Genomic DNA, 18,315 nt, shown 5'->3' with positions numbered 1-18,315 from the left:
GAAATTAATCCTCCAACTATATTTCAATGGTTTTCTCAAACTATTTCTTGTTTGAGTTTAGAAAAAATTAGAAGTGTTGTCTTCGACCCTTCAGTTAAATTTGAAGAAACTTGGAGACCATTTATTCAACATTTTCATATGAGTTAAACTGACTTTTCCTGAACCTTATTCTTATCATCTTTAATTATTTGGACGGAGGTACGGAGTTATTGATGCTACTGTGTATATTTGATATAATGCAATGGCCCATGTCGGTTAGGTTTTTTTTCTTTTTTGGGGTTTTTTTTTCTTATTTTCTCCATTTTTTGTTACCACTATGAGTTTGGGAGGTTATTATATATCGATTATCATCTATTTGTATTTATACCTTAACCTATTAATTATGTACTCTCAAGCTCTTTGTACTCAATGTTTCATTTATGTTTGTTTAAAATCAATAAAAAGATTTAAAAAGAAAGAAAAGAAAGCACCTAGGCACGTACACCTTTTTCTATACATCTCCTAGTTCCAAAGTACTGTATCTCGATCCTACCAATAGAACTCAGTGTAATTTCTTCCACAACTATTTTAACCTTTGTTGAAAGAAGTCAACCTGACTCCAACCCTTATAAACGCCATTATTTTCAAAGAGTGTGAATGGATTTGGATCTTCAGAACAATGCATAATTTATCCAATGTGTCAATTCACTTTCTAATCATGGGCTGTTGTTAATGCAAGATAGTTTCTTTTACAGAAGCTTAACCGGTGTCATCAGTGCAAACATGGAATCGAATAGAGAGGTGGACAAACAGCCAGACATTAAAACAAAGGCAGAAATCAGGAATGCACGTATCTTGAAAGTGCTCTTAGTTGTGTTGTCATCGTCGTGTCTTATTGCAGCTGCCATCATCCTGGGAGCTTACTTTGGTGAGTCCGACAACAAATTATTTTCTGAAAACAATTGTGAACTCAGTTCATTAATTTCCCTAATCTTGTCTCTTTCAACTGATTTAATGTCTGTGATCCATCTCAGGTTTTGCCTGGATATCCTCATTTCCAGAGATTGTTTCTGGTAGTTAATTCAGCTGAAGGGCTGAGACCAGGTGTGGCTTGTCAGAGAGTGATCCATCATGGGGACAATCAGAGCACAGTTGGATCTCATCTGACATGTCCTTTCCAGCTGGGGAAAAGCAGGAATTCCTGCAACCCAGGACCCTTCCTCTAACCCAGCAACGAGGACACAGCTGAATGTATTCATAGAACCATAGAACATTACAGCACAGAAACAGGCCTTTTGGCCCTTCTTGGCTGTGCCGAACCATTTTTCTGCCTAGTCCCACTGACCTGCACCTGGCCCATATCCCTCCATACACCTCTCATTCATGTACCTGTCCAAGTTTTTCTTAAATGTTAAAAGTGAGCCCACATTCACCACTTCATCTGGCAGCTCATTCCACACTCCCACCACTCTCTGTGTGAAGAAGCCCCCTTAATGTTCCCATTAAACTTTTCCCCCTTCAATCTTAACCCATGCCCTCTGGTTTTTTCTCCCCTAGCCTCAGTGGAAAAAGCCTGCTTGCATTCATTCTATCTATACCCATCATAATTTTATATACCTCTATCAAATCTCACCTCATTCTTCTACACTCCAGGGAATAAAGTCCTAACCTATTCAACCTTTCTCTGTAACTCAGTTTCTCAAGTCCTGGCAACATCCTTGTAAACTTTCTCTGCACTCTTTCAACCTTATTAATATCCTTCCTGTAATTCAATGACCAAAACTGCACACAATACTCCAAATTCGGCCTCACCATTGCCTTATACAACCTCACCATAACATTCCAACTCTTATATTCAATACTTTGATTTATAAAGGCCAATGTACCAAAAGCTCTCTTTACTACCCTATCTACCTATGATGCCACTTTTAGGAAATTTTGTATCTGTATTCCTAGATCATTCCACTGTTCTACTGCACTCCTCAGTGCCCTACCATTTACCGTGTTCTACCTTGGTTTTTCCTTCCAAAGTGCAATACCTCACACTTGTCTGTATTAAACTCCATCTGCCATTTTTCAGCCCATTTTTCCAGCTTGTCCAGATCCTTCTGCAAGCTTTGAAAACTTTCCTCTGGCTGTCTTGCCTGAGACTGGTACAAAGCAAGGACTGAATGTGGGTTCTTCCTGTTTCGTAGACTGGAAAGCTTGGTGGGCCATCCAGAGAGTAATAAAGTGGTACTTCAGGGGTCACATTTCCAATGCAGCCACTTTATTCATTTTGTTCTCATTAATACAGGGATACATGGATCTCAAAAAGATCTCCCACCTCAGCAACGCATTATGGTGAAAACTTGTAAGTACAAATTATTTTCTTTGCATGAATTAAATAGCTCTGTTATGCGTCACAGAATACTTCAATAATGTTTGATTCCTAGAGAACTGAGGGTTTAAGCTTTCCCTTTTCACAAAGTTCCCTGACAATGAGTGTAAGAATTTCAGGTGTGGTGCCAATGAGCTTGCTGAATTTGTTGAGTAAACATTTAATGTTTACTGGAAGTCCATCTTAATAATGGAATAAAAATCTCTAACATCTAAATATATCCACATTCAAAGCAGTAATTATTAACCATTCGCATTTTTGTCATTTTAAGATTATTGTTTAACCTGTCTTAAGGTTTCTACATCATTCAGGCAGTAACAATTATGCTCAGTCAGTAAGGTGCTCTGTTTAAGTAGGATGCGGTTATCACATTAAATAAATTGAATATGTTTTTTTTTGTTAAACAGTAAAAAATGCAGCTTCTAATGGCTTGGCAGCTTTAAGCATAACTAAAAAAGATATGCATTCATGTGATGTCTTTCAGGATGTCCAACTTTGCTTTACAGCTTGTTAAATATTTCTGATGTATAATCACTCTTACACGAAACGTGGCAGTCAATTTGCACATGGCAAGACCCCACAGCTGCAATCCGATAATGGCTTGCTTCATTTGTGTGGAGGAATGAGTGAAAAAGTGGCACTGAAGTTAGTGCTGGCTGCACAGCCTCAGCAGCTTGAGTTTGATCCTAATTCCAGGTGCTGTTTACGTAGAGTTTTTCCATTCTCCCCATTTCCACAGTTTCCATCCGGGCTGGGTTGAGTGTCCAGCTGGCAACTTGGTCTTGTAATAAAACAGACAAAATGCTAAAGAAATGGCAAGGTTGCCATCCAATGTGCCATAAGGGATGGCAAAGAATAATAGGAGAGAGCAGATGGGGCTTCTGTCAGCTGAAAGATGTAATGATCCCTCACGACTGTAGCAGAGAATCAACTTGACTTTTATGTTGTACGTTCTGTGCTTGAGAATTACAAGGTATTTAGAATCATTCCTCTTATATTGTATTCAGTAAAATTGACAGGAAAAAAAGTGCAATGTCTCTCTCCCCCTCCTGAAGGAAATGATGTATCACCGAGGTATCAGTTTGTTGGGGTGAAGTTCCCTGGAGGCTTTTGTTTAAGGAGGACATGTGACTGCAAACTACAACCTTGATTCAAGCTGAGGTTTTGTAAGGTATTGGTCAGAGTGCATTTAAAATTCAAAGTACGTATGTGCAACCGTATAGATAATTGTGATTCACGTTCTTGCAGGCATTTGCAAAAAATAAAGAAATACAATACAATTTCTGAAAAACTATAGATAACACAGCCGAACAAACAACCCAATGTGCAAAAGATGACAAATTGTGCAAATAATAATTTAAAAATGTGAATAAATTATACAGAGTTGTAGAGTCCTTGAAAGTGAGCCTGTGGGTGGTGGAGTCACTTCTCGATTGAGGTGAATGAAGTTATCCACACTGGTTCAGGACCCTGATGGTCGTAGGGTAATAACTGTTCCTCAACGTGGTGTTATGGCACCCGAGGCTCCTTTACCTCCAACCTGAAAGTAGTAGCGAGGAGAGAAAATGGCCTGGATGATGGGGGTTGTTGATGATAAATGCTGATTTCTTGCAGCAGCACTCCTTGTAGATATGCTCAATGATGGGGAAGGGCTTGGCCTGTAATTGACTGGGCCGTATCCACCACTTTTTTGTAGATATTTGGAACATTTTTAACAATGTTGGGCCCCTTATCTCAGAAAGGATATGCTGGCATTGGAGAGGGACAAAAGGAGGTTGACAAGAAATATCCTGGTCATGAAAAGGTTAATGTATGAGGAGCATTTGATGACTCTTGGTGCTGTATCACTAGAGCTTAGATGAACGTGGGAGATCTTATTGAGTTACCAAGCATTGTACAGCCTTGATAGAGTGGACGTGGAGAGGATAGTGAAAGAGTTTTGGGCAAGAGGGTACAGCCTCAGAATAAAAACATGTTCTTTTGTAGCAGAGATAAGGAGGAAGTTCTTTCGCCATAGAGTGGTAGTCTGTGAAATTCACGTTTTGGGAGGGCAAGTCACTGGGTATATTTAAAGCGGTTTGATAGGTAAGGGCACCAAAGGTTATGGGGAGGAGGCAGGAGAACAGGATTGTGAGGGAAAGCAAGAAAGGAGATTTGCTTCAGGTGGTATTGGTTCAGGGCACTGTGTTTGCAGAGGGTCGCTAAAAATATCCTCACCGCACTATGATGCCCCATTAATCTGCCAATGTGCATTAGAAACAAATTAGATTAACACAAAGCTGTGTGTGATGAGGATAAGCAAAGGCGTTTGGGTTGAATCTAGTGAAATTCTGAAGGGAGTGCTGCATTCTGTGTGGGCTGTTAATCTGGAGCCTTGACAACTTGTCAATTCTCCCAGGATCCTGCCCACCAGCAACACAATCAAAGAGATAAATTTAGAAACCGATGCTGCCAAATCTGAAACAAAACCCAAACTGGGACAGCAAATCAGTAGGTCAGTCAGCATTTCTGGAAACAGTTAATAATTCAGGTGTAAACCCTTTATCAGAACTGGGAAAGTGAAGAACAAGAGTTCAGCTGATAGTTGTTTTGGAATCTGGGTCTATTCAGAGTTAGTTGTTATATCTGCACATGTAAAAAATTACTATTTAGAAAATAATTGATAAACTATGAAGCATTTGGGGACCACTTGAACAATAAAAAAGCTATAAGATAACAAAATCTTCTGTTTTACCTACATCTCTCCACTGTTTTATCTAGAAATGCAATGAGCTTCACCTGACATTCAGATACCCCATGAGATATCTCGGTTGTAAACTCATATCCCCCGTTCATGTTCCCTACTTTAATGGTCCATCCCAGGCAACGTCTGAAGACACAACGTATCTCATAAAATATATTTGTGCTTATGTTTTGTGTTTACTTTGTTACAATAGTTCCATTTAGAAACCTAGCTGCTTACTAGTTTAATACAAATCTAGCCCTCCTTTCACAAGCACAAGAGATTCTGTAGATGCTGGAAATCCAGAGAAACGCATACAAAATACTGGAGGAACTGGTCTACTCCATTCTTATCTGTGCTTATGGCATCTGACGTATATATATAGATATTCTCCATATATTAAATTAAATAAGTAGTACAAAAACAGAGCAAAAATAGTCATGGGTTGGTTCACTGTTTAGAAAGCTGATGATGGACAGAAAGAAGGTGTTTCTAAAACATTGCATGTGTCTTCAGGTTCCATCTTGTACCTCCTCTCTGTTGGCAGTACTAAGAAGAGATCAAGTCCTGGGTGATGGGGTCTTATCCATAACTTCTTGGGTATCAAAGAGTTAATGGTCAAGGACTTTATTATATTCGTCCATACAAATGTGACTTCTTGTAAATTAATTAATAGACTACAACAAATTTGAGAACCTCTGGATCAACTGCAATAAAGTGATAGAATCCATCACCAACTATTGATTGTGCAATTCTCACCCTCTCCCTAAATAAATTGAAGGACTCACAATGATAGTGCAGATTATACCCTACAAACTTTGACTCAGGTTGCCTGATGTTTAACACATGCCCACTTCTCAATGTTCATACATCGCTGTAAAATGGACCTTAGCAACTCTCTGTAAGTAAACATACCTGATCGTCCCCCCATGAAAACTACACACTTCTACAGAACCCCCCGCCCCTTCATGCTCCTTCCTAAGAATTCAGCCATGGTAATGACAATCTTTTTTCATTACCTGGCAAAAAAAGCCATAGAAAATAATTATTGCTGAACAACATACAGAACAGAATAACAAACTACGTGAAATAGCAATATGACCATATAGCAATACAGAGTACATTCAGAACACAGAAGCCAGTGTTATTTAACAGAGAATATCAAATATAGTTAATAATAGTAGTAACAATGAAGTAATGATTATTGTTATATAGTGCACTAAAAAGAACAACATAGTGCACATATAAGGAAAGAAATAATATAAATCAAAATAATATAGCACTGAATAGTGTTAATTAATCTATTAATACTGAATTCATGAAGAGCACTGAGAACAGTGCCACAGGTAAAAATCCATTACATAAAACTCTCAGTCTTTCACTACAGTACTCCTATGTTTCCAGCTTTCTTCAAACACTCTTAATCTGAGGATGTATTCAAGGAACATTTATTATCAAACTGTGTATGCAGTATACAACCCTGAGAGTCGTCTTCCCCGCAGACAACCACAAAACAAAGAAACACCATGGAAACCATAAAACACCCAACGCACAAAAAAAAAGACCAAATTGCACAAATGGCAAAGAAAAAAAGCAAATAACACACAGAATATTAAACAACAAACAGCCCAGGAATACACAGCTTAGTACAGTTCAGTCAACTTAGTGCTGTGTCGTTCGTTGACTGCAGGCCACAGAGCTAGTCTAACTCGATCAAAATCACACTAAATAGCACTAAGAAAAGGAGTAACCAAGGAGTATGTCTCAGTTCATCCATTCTAATCCAATAATAAAATCTTCCTAGTCCATACTTTCCAGTGAATATTTATTGTTTTGCTGTGAAATCCACCATCTCCTCTCCTCCTCATTTCAGAATCAACTTTCATATTTATAAGTTTGTTAACACAGTCTTTTAAATTCAGTGAACCATCTCAGTGTGCTAACTTGGACTCAAAAGAAAATTACTACATTTCTTTATGTTTTAAAAATGTGAAAGGACATCAATCTGAAACACTAATGCTCTTTTCCTGTTTCACACATATTGCATTATCTTCTGATGTTTTCCAATATTTTCTGTTTTTATTTCAGATTTCCAGTTAGTATGCATTGAATTGTAGTTTCTTGAACATTGTTTCACTGTCTCTGAATCTTTTAATCCTCCTTAGTATATGTTACACGTATGATCTTACATCTCAATACTTCCTTGGCTTTCGATGTCACTATTATATATTGAATTGATGACCTCAATAATGTATCTTATTTTGTTTCTTGTCTTTATGATTGCATAGCTGCATTTCGGAATATGGCGTGTCAGCAAATATTGTCTTGTGATTTGACATCACATGTAAAATTCTAAGCAATTGGTGTAAATATAAAAAATAATCACTCCCCATCCCAATCACTGTATTTAACAACTTATTTTAAAGTGTCAATGATGTGTAAGAGTGATAAATCAATAACGTGCACCGTTGGCCCCGTATTGCGCTGTTAACACAGTTCTTTTACTTGGCTGAGCAAAATACCCTCCAACTTCCACCCTGCCCTCAAATTTACCTGGTCCATTTCTGATACCTCTCCTGCTTTCTCAATCTCTCTGTCTCTATCTCTGGAGACAGCTTATCCACTGATGTCTATTACAAGCCCACTGACTCTCACAGCTACTTGGACTATACCTCTTCCCATTCTGTTACTTGTAAAAATGACATCCCCCTTCTCTCAATTCCTCCATCTCTGCCACATCTGCTCTCAGGATGAAGCCTTTCATTCCAGAGTGAAGGAGGTGTCCTTCTTCTTCAAAGAAAGGGGTTTCCTTTCCTCCGCCATCAACGCTGCCCTCAACTGCATCTCTTTCATTTCACGCGCGTCTGCCCTCACCCCATCCTCCTGCTACCGCACCAGGGATAGTGTTCCCCTTATTCTCACTTACCACCCCACCAACCAGCACACAATTCTCTGTAACTTCCGCCATCTCCAACAGGATCCCACCACCAAGCACATCTTCCCATTCCCCCCAGATTTGTACTTTCCTTATTGGACATCCTGGTCCATACATCCCTCCCCACTGACCTCCATCCTGGCACTTATCCTTGCAAGTGTTCCACCTGCCCCTACACCTCCTCCCTCACTACTATTCAGATCCCAAACAGTCCTTCCAGCTGAGGTGTCACTTCACCTGTGAGCCTATTGGGGTCATCTGTTGTATCTGATGCTCCCAGAGTGCCCTCTTGTATATTGGTGAGACCCAATATAGATTGGGGGTGGACTGCTTCACCGAGCACCTACGTTCCGTCTGCCAGAAAAAGCGGGATCTCCCAGTGGCCACCCATTTTAATTCCACTTCCCATTCCCATTCCGACATATCCATCCATGGCATTCTCTACTGTCGCAATGAGGAGCAACAAATTATATTCCATCTGGGTAGCCTCCAACCTGATAGCATGAACATTGATTTCTCAAACATCCGGTAATAGCCTCCCTTTCCACTCCTTCTCTATTCCCCATCCACTTTTCCCTCTCTCACTTTATCTCCTTGCCTGCCCACTGCCTCCCTCTGATGCTCCTCCCCCTTTTTCTTTCTTTCATGGTCTTCTGTCCTCTCCTATTAAACTCCCCTTCACCAGTCCTGTATCTCTTTCACCAATCAACTTCCCAGCTCTTTACTTCACCACTCCCCCTCCCAGTTTCACCTGTCACATCGTGTTTCTTCCTCTCCTCTCCCCACCGTCTTACTCTGACTCCTCATAATTCTTTTCTCCAATCCTGCTGAAGGGTTTAGGTCCAAAACGTCGACTGTACTCTTTTCCACAGATGCTGCCTGGCCTGCTGAGTTCCTCCAGCTTTTTGTGTGGGTTGAGCATAATACAGTTTTCCATGACTAATATTATCTGAAATAGAAACAAGCATAGTCTGTGTAGCTCTCTGTTAGTTGGCAAGTTGTCCAAGGATAATGTAGATATTTGGAGTTCATTATCAGCAAACATTGCTGTGTGCAGGTCTCATTCTATTTTTTTTAAATTTAGAGACACAACACTGTAACAGGTCCTCACTGCCCAACGAACCCATGCCACCCAGTTGTACCCGTGCGATTAATTATCTTACTAACCTGTACATCCTTGGAATGTGGAAGGAAACTGGGGCATTCACAGGAAGCCCACACAGAGGAAGTCCATAAGGAAGAGGAGGAGAATGAGGCCATTTGGCTCATCAAATTTGCTCCACCATTTGATCATAGCTGATCCATTTTTCCTCTCAGCCCCAATCTCCTGCCTTCCCCCCATATCCCTTCATGCCCTGATCAATCAAGAATCTATCAACCTCTGCCTTAAATATACCCAATGACTTGGCCTCCACAGCTGCCTGTGGCAGAGAATTCTACAGATTCTCCACTCTCTGGCTAAAGAAATTCCTCCTCATCTCTGTTCTAAAAGGATGCCCCTCTATTCAGAGGCTGTGTCCTTGGGTCTTAGCCTCCCCCATCATCGGAAATATGGGGAGAAAGGTGGGCAATGAATCTGGGTTGCTGGCACTGCACCAGCGTTACGCTAACTGCTACGCTATTGTGCTGTCCCTGATCACTCCCCATCCCAATCATTGTTCCCATCAACTCTAAAGTGTCACGTTCTACATGTAAGAAGCTAATCAGCATTGGACCATAAAGTGCAGACCACACGGTTCTGTTGTTATGAAATGATACTTCACTTTTCATTTCTCAGAAATAAACTTTCTGCTTGTCTAAAAAGACTTTGCGGTATTGTTCCAATATACATCTTAACATTTTCAAGTATAAAATACTAACGCTCTTTTGTAAAAAAAAGCAGCAACCTGCGCACACGGGGAGTACGTCTGCGACAATGGCCAGTGCCTTACCAAGATCAACCCAGAGTGTGACAACCTAATTGATTGCTTGGACCAGTCAGATGAGAAGGAATGCAGTAAGTTTGATGTTCTATGCAGACTATACATCACAGCTGTTTACACCTTGCACAATGTTGATTGATTAATAAGGATTTCTTCTCTGATGAAATGCTATTTCTGACTACTGAGTTCCCACTTGCATAATCACCCAACAAATCACAGTGGGAAAGGCGAGACCAGCTCTAAGGTGCACAGAAACTGAGATACTTCTCGTTGAATCCTCTAGAATTTTACTTACTGATCCGCGTTGCCTGTAGTTATTTTGTTCCCTCTCAATGCAAGTGTGTTGGAATCCCACCTTTATCTGGAGTCCATCCTCCAACCCTATATCCAAATAAATCATTCTGCTACCAGTTTCACAGACAGCCTCCTGAAAATCAGTTTGCTTAAATTTAATTACAGGCTGCCATCGGCTTCTCCATTTCAGCCCTGGTTGTGAGAAGCTGCACCATGAAATACGACAGCTTACAGCTCAGACAGTTTAACTTCAGATGCCAGATGTGATCTCTGAAGTGAAAAGAGATATCTGGAGGAAAGGCTAGTTCCTTGTCTGGTGTTTCACTATAAAACTTTTTGAGAGGATGAAATCTGAATTGACAAACTGTATCAGCATACTTAAAGAGACAGTGTATATTTGCCGATTTTTTAAATTCTGGAAATACATTTAACCAAAGTCCCGAGGCTTCTCCTTCATTATAATGATTTATGTTAATAACAGATATGAAAGACTGGTGCATTAGAATACGACCTTTCTGCATCAATATCAGAGTTATGGGTAAGTGCAGAAATTGGGAAGGAAAAAGAGAGACAGGCCAAAACCCTCATAAACACCAGGTATATCAAGGGTGTGTGCGTGATTACTTTATACCATCAACATTAAATTTTTAAACCTCTGAGCATGCTTCTCTCACAATATTTAGGAAAGAGAGCCCTTGATAAATGATTGTCACAATTTTTTGCTTTTGGAAGTAGGAGAACTCAAGAAACTTCCCATGTCAGAAACCTATTCCAGTATACATTCGTAATGATACAGATACATTCCCACACACACACACACACACTCTCTTCTTCATCACTGACCCAGGGCCAGGTAGAGCATAAGTTAGACACAAAGTTAATCTCCCTCTGCATTATCCTAAAAGTGGTCCATTTCGGGGTGCTGCATGGATAACTGGACATAAGAAACATTTCTTATCCATTCTTTCAGGAATAGTTTGGAAGCTGTGGTCATGAGTAGGACAGTTCCTAACCTATGATTTGTGCATGATTTTCTGCCTTTAAAGATCAATTAGCTCAGGATGCAGACTCCTTATGGAACTATCGACAGCTTAGATGTTTGACTACGCTCATCTTTTGTGCTCACTTTCATAGGCTGTGGTACACGCCAACTATCCAACAGAATTGTGGGGGGCGAAGATGCTACTCCGGGTGAATGGCCCTGGCAAGTCAGCTTGCGTTTTTTTGGCATTGAACATGAATGTGGGGCCACGGTTGTGTCAGACACCTGGCTGATTTCAGCTGCTCATTGTTTCTACAGGTAAGTCATTCTTTGGTCATCTGGAAAACATTTGGTGATTTAAGAACAGTTAAGAAATTCCAGACCAAGAAACACACACAAAACATCACTCACATGGGTTCTATATTTTAATAGTATGATCAGTAGTTTTATGATTTGTGTTCCTAGTACTTCATTTAGAATATAGAATATAGAACATAGAAATCTACAGCACAGTACAGGCCCTTCGGCCCGCAATGTTATGCCGACCATGTAACCTACTCTAAAAACTGCCTAGAACTTTCCTACCACATAGCCCTCTATTTTTGGTAAAACTTTCAGGAAACAACTATAAGGACTAATGGTTTTGGAGTCAGTCTGTTGTCTAACAAAAGATGCTGCCAGCCTTGAGCACAGTTGAACACACAGGCTAGCCAGTGTGGCAGCAAGGGCAGTGGATAGAAAGTGAAAAATCTCAGTTCCAGACCCTGATTACAGTGCATTGTGCCGTGATGGAGATCAGGAGCTATCAGGGTATGAGGGCTTCTGCAGTTAAAGATCTAGCTATACACAACAATATCGTGTTATTGAGATGCCAAAGGGTCTTTGGGATGCAAGTCAGACAGAACGAGTGTGATTCAAATGGTATCTCTATGAAGATCAGTACACAGGCAACTGTACCACAGTGAGAGTCAATATACATGCAAATATACCCCAGCAGGCATTAGTACCAGACAGCTATACTTAAGGAGGTGTCAGAAATTAAGTACCCAAGTAGCTGTATCTTACTGGAAATTAGAATGCCAACAACTATGATGATTGTATCTGATGGTGACATGAGATTTCTGCAATTCTTGCATGATGTGAACTGCACAAAGATACCTGGGTGGGAGAGTTTTTCAATTGGAAAAGCCGTGGGACGGGGGACGTTCCACACTCTCGATCTCGGAAGTCCAGTCCAGTCATCACAACTGGGGTCTTCCCTGCTGGGGGTGGATGATCGTGACTTCTGTGCCTTGTCATGCCTTTCGCTCTCCGTGGAACATTGTAGAACTGCGTTTATGGCTGTTGGATCACACTGTTGATCTCACCCACCCGGTAAACCAGAGCTGACGTCATGCGCTAGGATCAGAACGCCCCTCCCCCACCAGAGTATGAAGTCCGCTAACTACCCTCACTTGGTTTAGCTTGCCTGTCAAAGTGGTGTACCGGGGTGTGGCCACTGTTGCATGTGAACAGTGACTTAGGAGCCACAGATGGGAGCTGAGTGGGGACCAAAGGTGAGTGAGAAAACCAGAGGGGCTCTCCTCCCTGAACAACCCATACATCCCACCCCAGCAACCATACCCCGATGTAAACGCCCAGGCAATCGTTCCCTTACCAGAGTTAACACTTGGTAACCGATCACTGCTCCCAGCAACAGTGGGATCAGTGCTCAGAAAAGCTAAGGCTGTTAGATTGAACCTACAAAGAGCAGATGAGCGGATCAAATCTGATCAAAGTTGGAAAAGCTGGTCTCAGGCCTGTGTGTGACTGATAATCACAGAATTATAATCTGCCATATTGGCTGATGTTAATCTGTGTAGCAGAAAATGACTACAGTTTGGTAAATTAGTTTGGAACTAAGGCTATGTCTGCACTAGACCGGATAAATCTGTAACCGAAGTTTGTTCTCTTTGTTTTGACCCTCCGTCCACACTGAAATGGCGTTTTCCTCCCCCGAAAATGGAGCTTTTCTAAAATGTCCTCCAGAGAGTGTAAATTTGAAAATGCCAGATTGGGCAGAGCAGTGTGGACGGGGTAACCGGCGAAATCTAAAAACACTGTCATGATACGCTGGATCAGATGGTGACGGCAGCGCGCCATTTCATTGTTTTCTTGAATGCAACCCCCCACACAACTGAACAATTTCAGAACAGACGGCAATGAGACTGAAGCCAGAAGAGTTAGAAATGTACTCACCAAATACTTCGACCCATAACTTACTGAATAAATAAGTATACTCACTTTGCCCTGTTTTCTGTCCTTGCTTGTATGAAGGTGGTTTACCTATTTATGCAAGTACTTCTCTGACAATAGATGTGTAACAGCCTAATGTAACATTGTATGGAAATACAAGATAACACTGATGCAGACATGTTTTATACATTTAACAAGGTGCTTTATTAATGCAACAGTTAGTCAGTTTTTCAATGTTCGTTGTCAGCCAGGTCATACTGTCCGTGAACTCCCCATCGGTTGCCTCCATACGCTCCAATATTGTTTTTTTCCGTTTTAAGTCCTCCTGCGTGAGAGCCAACAGCTGTCTGTCGTTCGGTAATTAAGTTTTTCTAGTCTGTAACTGGGCAAACATGCACCAAGTCTTTCACAGCGAGATTCGACACCAAACATGTCGCTTGTTTTCGGTAGATGTGTCCTACGCATGCACAGTAGGAGAAGATTTGCCTAAATACTCGTTTTTTAATGTGGACGGATGTATTTTCAAAAACGCTTGGTGTGGACGCCTATTGTTTTTACACGAAACCGACATTTTCAAAATTATCCAGTCTAGTGTGGACGTAGCCTAAATGTCCTGGAAACAGCCCCTTGTGAGAGCAGTATGTGGGCAACTACCGTATATTGGAGTGAGAGTCAATCTCCCCATCAGGTATTCATAGAAGACCACGTATCCAAATTCAAGGTAGCTCTTAGCCATTTGTAGCTCACTAAGTTGCTTCCAAGCATTGGATGTGTAGAAAGAGAATTGTATTTCCAATGAAAGGTAACACACTTCGAGAATTACTGTCGGGGAAATTGCACTTCAATGATTGATAGAGCTCAGGGAACTTACACCAGTGACAATCAACAGCCGATCAACCGTGGCCTTATGAGAGTGACTAGCTTCAAAAAGGAAAACTGAAAACCTTCATTTAGAAGTTAATAGTGAGACTTGAATAATCTTTCTGATCTGTTTTCTTTCTGCAGATTTCCACATCCATTCCTTTGGGATGCAATTCTGGGAACCATCTATTCAGACAGTCAAGATGCTACAGAAGTGATGAGGAGTATAAAGAAGATAATTTTACACCCTTTATTTAACAACAGTTCCCTCGACTATGATGTGGCTTTATTGGAGTTATCTAACCCTGTAACATTCTCCAGATTTATCCAGCCTGCCTGCCTGCCATCCGCTGTACACGTCTTCCCCACAGGAAAGAACTGCACTGTTACAGGATGGGGAGCCCTCAGAGAAGGAGATAGTATGGATCTGAATTAATTTTAAAAGTGTTTCCTTCTGTTTAAAATTTGTGATATAATGTTATTGATTCTCTTCTTAGTGGGCCATCTTCTTCACAGGACGTCTACCACATGGATTCAGTTCAATAAGTCTGTACCAGTTCTATGTAGGAGCACTCCCACTCTTCTGTCCCGTCAGTACGGCCCTGCAAATGTTGCCTTTCAAATAGTTATTCGGCTTCCCAGTCCCAAAGTAAGTGTAGGCCACTCAGGACTGAAACAAAGAAAAACTGCTACACACAGGAGTTAGTGAGATTCTGGAATTTCCTACCCTGGAGGATTATGGAGATCAGTTAGTAAATTAATTTAATACAGGGATCAAAAGACTTCTGGCTCCAGAGGAATTGAGGGATATGGAGGTAAGGCAGGAAAATTCTGTTTTTGGTAGAATATGAATTTTGGAAGGATCTTATTGGACAGTGGTAAAAACTCAAATGGCTGAATGGCCTGCTCCTGTTCCCACTTCTTACGTTCTCACAGTTCACTAACCCTATACATACTGTGTCATCCAAAAATTCAGAAACTACACTCAGCGGCCACTTTATTAGGTACAATTGTACACCTGCTCGTTAATGCAGACATCCAATCAGCCAATCATGTGGCAGCAACTCAATGCAGAAAACCATGCTCAATTGTTGTTCAAACCAAACATCATAATGGGCAGCACACACAAGATGCTGGAGGAACTCAGCAGGCCAGGCAGCGTCTACAGAAAAGAGTAAACAGTCAACTTTTTGGGCCAACCCTTTCACTAGGTCCTGATAAAGGGTCTCAGCCCGAAATGCCACCTGTTTACTCCTTGCCATTGACGCTACCGGGCCTGCTGAGTTCCTTCAGCATTTTGTGTGTGTTGCTTTGGATTTCCAGCATCTGCAGATTTTCTCCTGTTTATCAGAATGGGAAAGAAGTATGAACTAAATAACTTTGAACATGGAATGATTGTTGGTGCCAGACGGGGTGGTTTGAGTATCTCAGAAACTGCTGATCACTTGGGATTTTCACGCACAATTGTCTCTGGAGTTCGCAGAGAATGGTTTGAAAAAAAGTCCAGCGAGTTCTGTGGACAAAAACACCTTGTTAATGAGAGAGATCAGAGGAGAATGGCCAACTGACAAGAAAGTGACAGTATCTCAAATAACTACATGTTACAACTTCCGCGTGCAGAAGAGCATCTCTGGATGCACTACACACTGAATCTTGAAGTGGTTGGCCTACTGCAGCAAAAGACCACACAATGTTCCACTCCTATACCTAATTACTTTGCCAGTGAGTGTGTACCCATGTACGAGTCTATAAAAGGAAGTAATTCTTATCCTGATACCTTTGAAACTCTGTTATGTACATTACTTCCCTGAAAAGCAATCTTTCACAACTGCTCAGTGTCCTGTTACTTTGCTAGCTTTTTTTCACTGTACTGCTAGGGTCCATATTATTTAATGGTTTTCAATCTGATGGCAAGTCATTATGTGAAAAAGGATCTAGAGCTTTCCCAGAATAAATTAATAAATTCTTCTCAGGCTTCCAGCTGGGTACAGGGATCGATTATAACTAACGTTTTGATGACAGTCCATGAATACCACCAGGCTAGACATGCCCAGGCATCATTCCTGAAGAAGATAGTAAAGTTTGTCATCAAGACTTCGGTTATAATCGATACCTGTACCCGGCTGGAAGCCAGAGAAGAGTTTACAAGTCATTATGTGCTCCCTTATCAAATGACATTTCTCCTATCAACACCATTATTACGTGAGATGAGGGTAGACATAATATTTGATTGGCCTCAAGAAAGTCTTGCTTTCAAATAGTCCTTTCTCTGCTAAGTGGGTCTGTCATTTCTTTCTAAATTAGCTAAGAACTAGAAATGTGGCAACTGTAAACCTACAGTGGTGCAGTATGATGTTGCTGACCCACTGAAATGTGGTTTCCTGGGATTTCTGACACGCGTTAGACTTGGATTTAGGTAACCCACAGAAACCTCCCAACAATGAGACTCTGCTTGCCTCATTGAGAAACGCGGTGCATTTTAAACAGAACAAATAGCTATTCATTAACAAAAACATTAATGAGGAATTTGGTAAAATACTGTAACTGCAATATCTTGTACTGCAGTTGTCAATATCTTGTCAAAGTTGTGTGAGGAGCAGAGGAATGCTTCTTGTTTCTTAACTTCGGAATTTGCTCATTATCTTTCCAGTGCTGATATAAACTCATTCAGTGTTTACACCTCTAAACTTAACATCACCATCAGAACTGAGCAAATCTGACAAACACTTGGAGACTGCAGATGCTGGAATCCGGAGCAACAAACAATCTGCTGGAGGAACTCTAGGTTGAGCAGCAACTTTGTGGGGAAAGTAATCGATGACAATTGCTCCTCTTCAGCAATGCTGCTTGACCTGCTGAGTTCCTCCAGCAGACTGTGCATTGCTCCCATAGAGCAATCTACTGATTGAACTTAATTATGCAATTCTACAAACTGTTTAAAAAATGTATTTATTTTGCCCTTGAGAAAAATGGTATAAAAATTACAAGGATGGATAGGTCTATGTGACATGATGTTACCTGGAAATGACCGAGAGTATGAAACATAACGTTATTGAATGGTGGGTACTATTTAGAGTGGCTACCTGTAGTCCCCCCTTACTTGCACATCAATATTCTGGATGGAGAGGTTCCACCTTACTGGCCCTTTGCACCATGGAGTCCAGTTGTGTGAACTGGACAGTGGTTGGGTCTCAGGCAATGAGTGTGGTTTGACAACTGACAAAGCTGAGGGCAAGAATACACCATATGTAAAAAGCTCCAAACAAGACTGTGCCCCACTGCAGTACTCAAGAGGGGAACCCAGTGGAAGGAACTGAGAGCTTTAGCCATCTCAATCTCATCATAAACACTCCATGTGTACAGAAGTTTAGGAGTCACTTGAATTTCAAAAGTGCAGGATCTGACTGAAAGGATTTCACTTTCCGACAACAATGTACAACTTACAAATACACAGTATAGAGCAGTTTGTCAGCAATCTGTATTATCTATGGAAATATGCTCAAATTCAAGTAATGACATCTCATTTCACTCTATTCATTGCTCTTATTTACACACCAAGAGAAAGTTGATATTCCTTGTTCAATTTAAATTTGCAATGTCCCACAACGCATAATTTCTCTGTTTCCATCACAGATTATATACCCAGCATTCTCCAGGAAGCCCGTGTCCCAATATTCAATATGAGTGAATGTGCCGAACTCTATGACGACCCTATAACACCACGAATGATTTGTGCTGGATTCTCAGCTGGTGGAGTGGACGCTTGTCAGGCAAGTGCGCTGCTGAGTACTTTATGAATGGCGGCAGCTGGATTTGCTTTACTGTGGACTTATTTTCAACTATGGGGTGTTTCGGATGGCAGACTGGAAGCAGAACGAAACCCAGCTCAGGCTGAGGAGAAATGGCCTTAAATGTACTAAGTTTGAATATTATTGCTGTCACTTGCAGTACATTAATTAGCCACTTAATCTGCATGAGGCAAATCCAAACTACTTACTAACTTAC

The 18,315-nt window shown here is 41.0% G+C and overlaps 1 protein-coding gene and 1 long non-coding RNA gene across 4 annotated transcripts in view; one reads left to right on the top strand and one right to left on the bottom strand.

Moving 5' to 3' along the window:
• Nucleotides 1-18,315, bottom strand: part of LOC140739938 (uncharacterized) — a 369,849-nt gene that overhangs the window by 294,105 nt on the left and 57,429 nt on the right. The gene's annotated exons all lie outside the window — the stretch shown is intronic.
• The window catches only part of LOC140739934 (transmembrane protease serine 9-like), a 44,665-nt gene that overhangs the window by 6,021 nt on the left and 20,329 nt on the right, over nucleotides 1-18,315 (top strand). For 2 of the 3 annotated variants that reach the window (XM_073068622.1, XM_073068623.1), the window contains exons 2-7: nucleotides 735-907; nucleotides 2,276-2,332; nucleotides 9,896-10,012; nucleotides 11,367-11,532; nucleotides 14,455-14,729; nucleotides 17,944-18,080. In XM_073068622.1, coding sequence (XP_072924723.1) covers nucleotides 763-907; nucleotides 2,276-2,332; nucleotides 9,896-10,012; nucleotides 11,367-11,532; nucleotides 14,455-14,729; nucleotides 17,944-18,080 — 897 coding nt within the window. In that variant the 5' untranslated portion in view covers nucleotides 735-762. The remainder of the gene's footprint in view (nucleotides 1-734; nucleotides 908-2,275; nucleotides 2,333-9,895; nucleotides 10,013-11,366; nucleotides 11,533-14,454; nucleotides 14,730-17,943; nucleotides 18,081-18,315) is intronic. The other variant, XM_073068624.1, reaches the window with a different exon arrangement.

The sequence above is a fragment of the Hemitrygon akajei genome, chromosome 16 (assembly GCF_048418815.1).
Source record: "Hemitrygon akajei chromosome 16, sHemAka1.3, whole genome shotgun sequence".
In the NCBI taxonomy this organism is placed as follows: domain Eukaryota; kingdom Metazoa; phylum Chordata; class Chondrichthyes; order Myliobatiformes; family Dasyatidae; genus Hemitrygon; species Hemitrygon akajei.
This window is presented reverse-complemented; position numbering and strand designations above follow the sequence as displayed.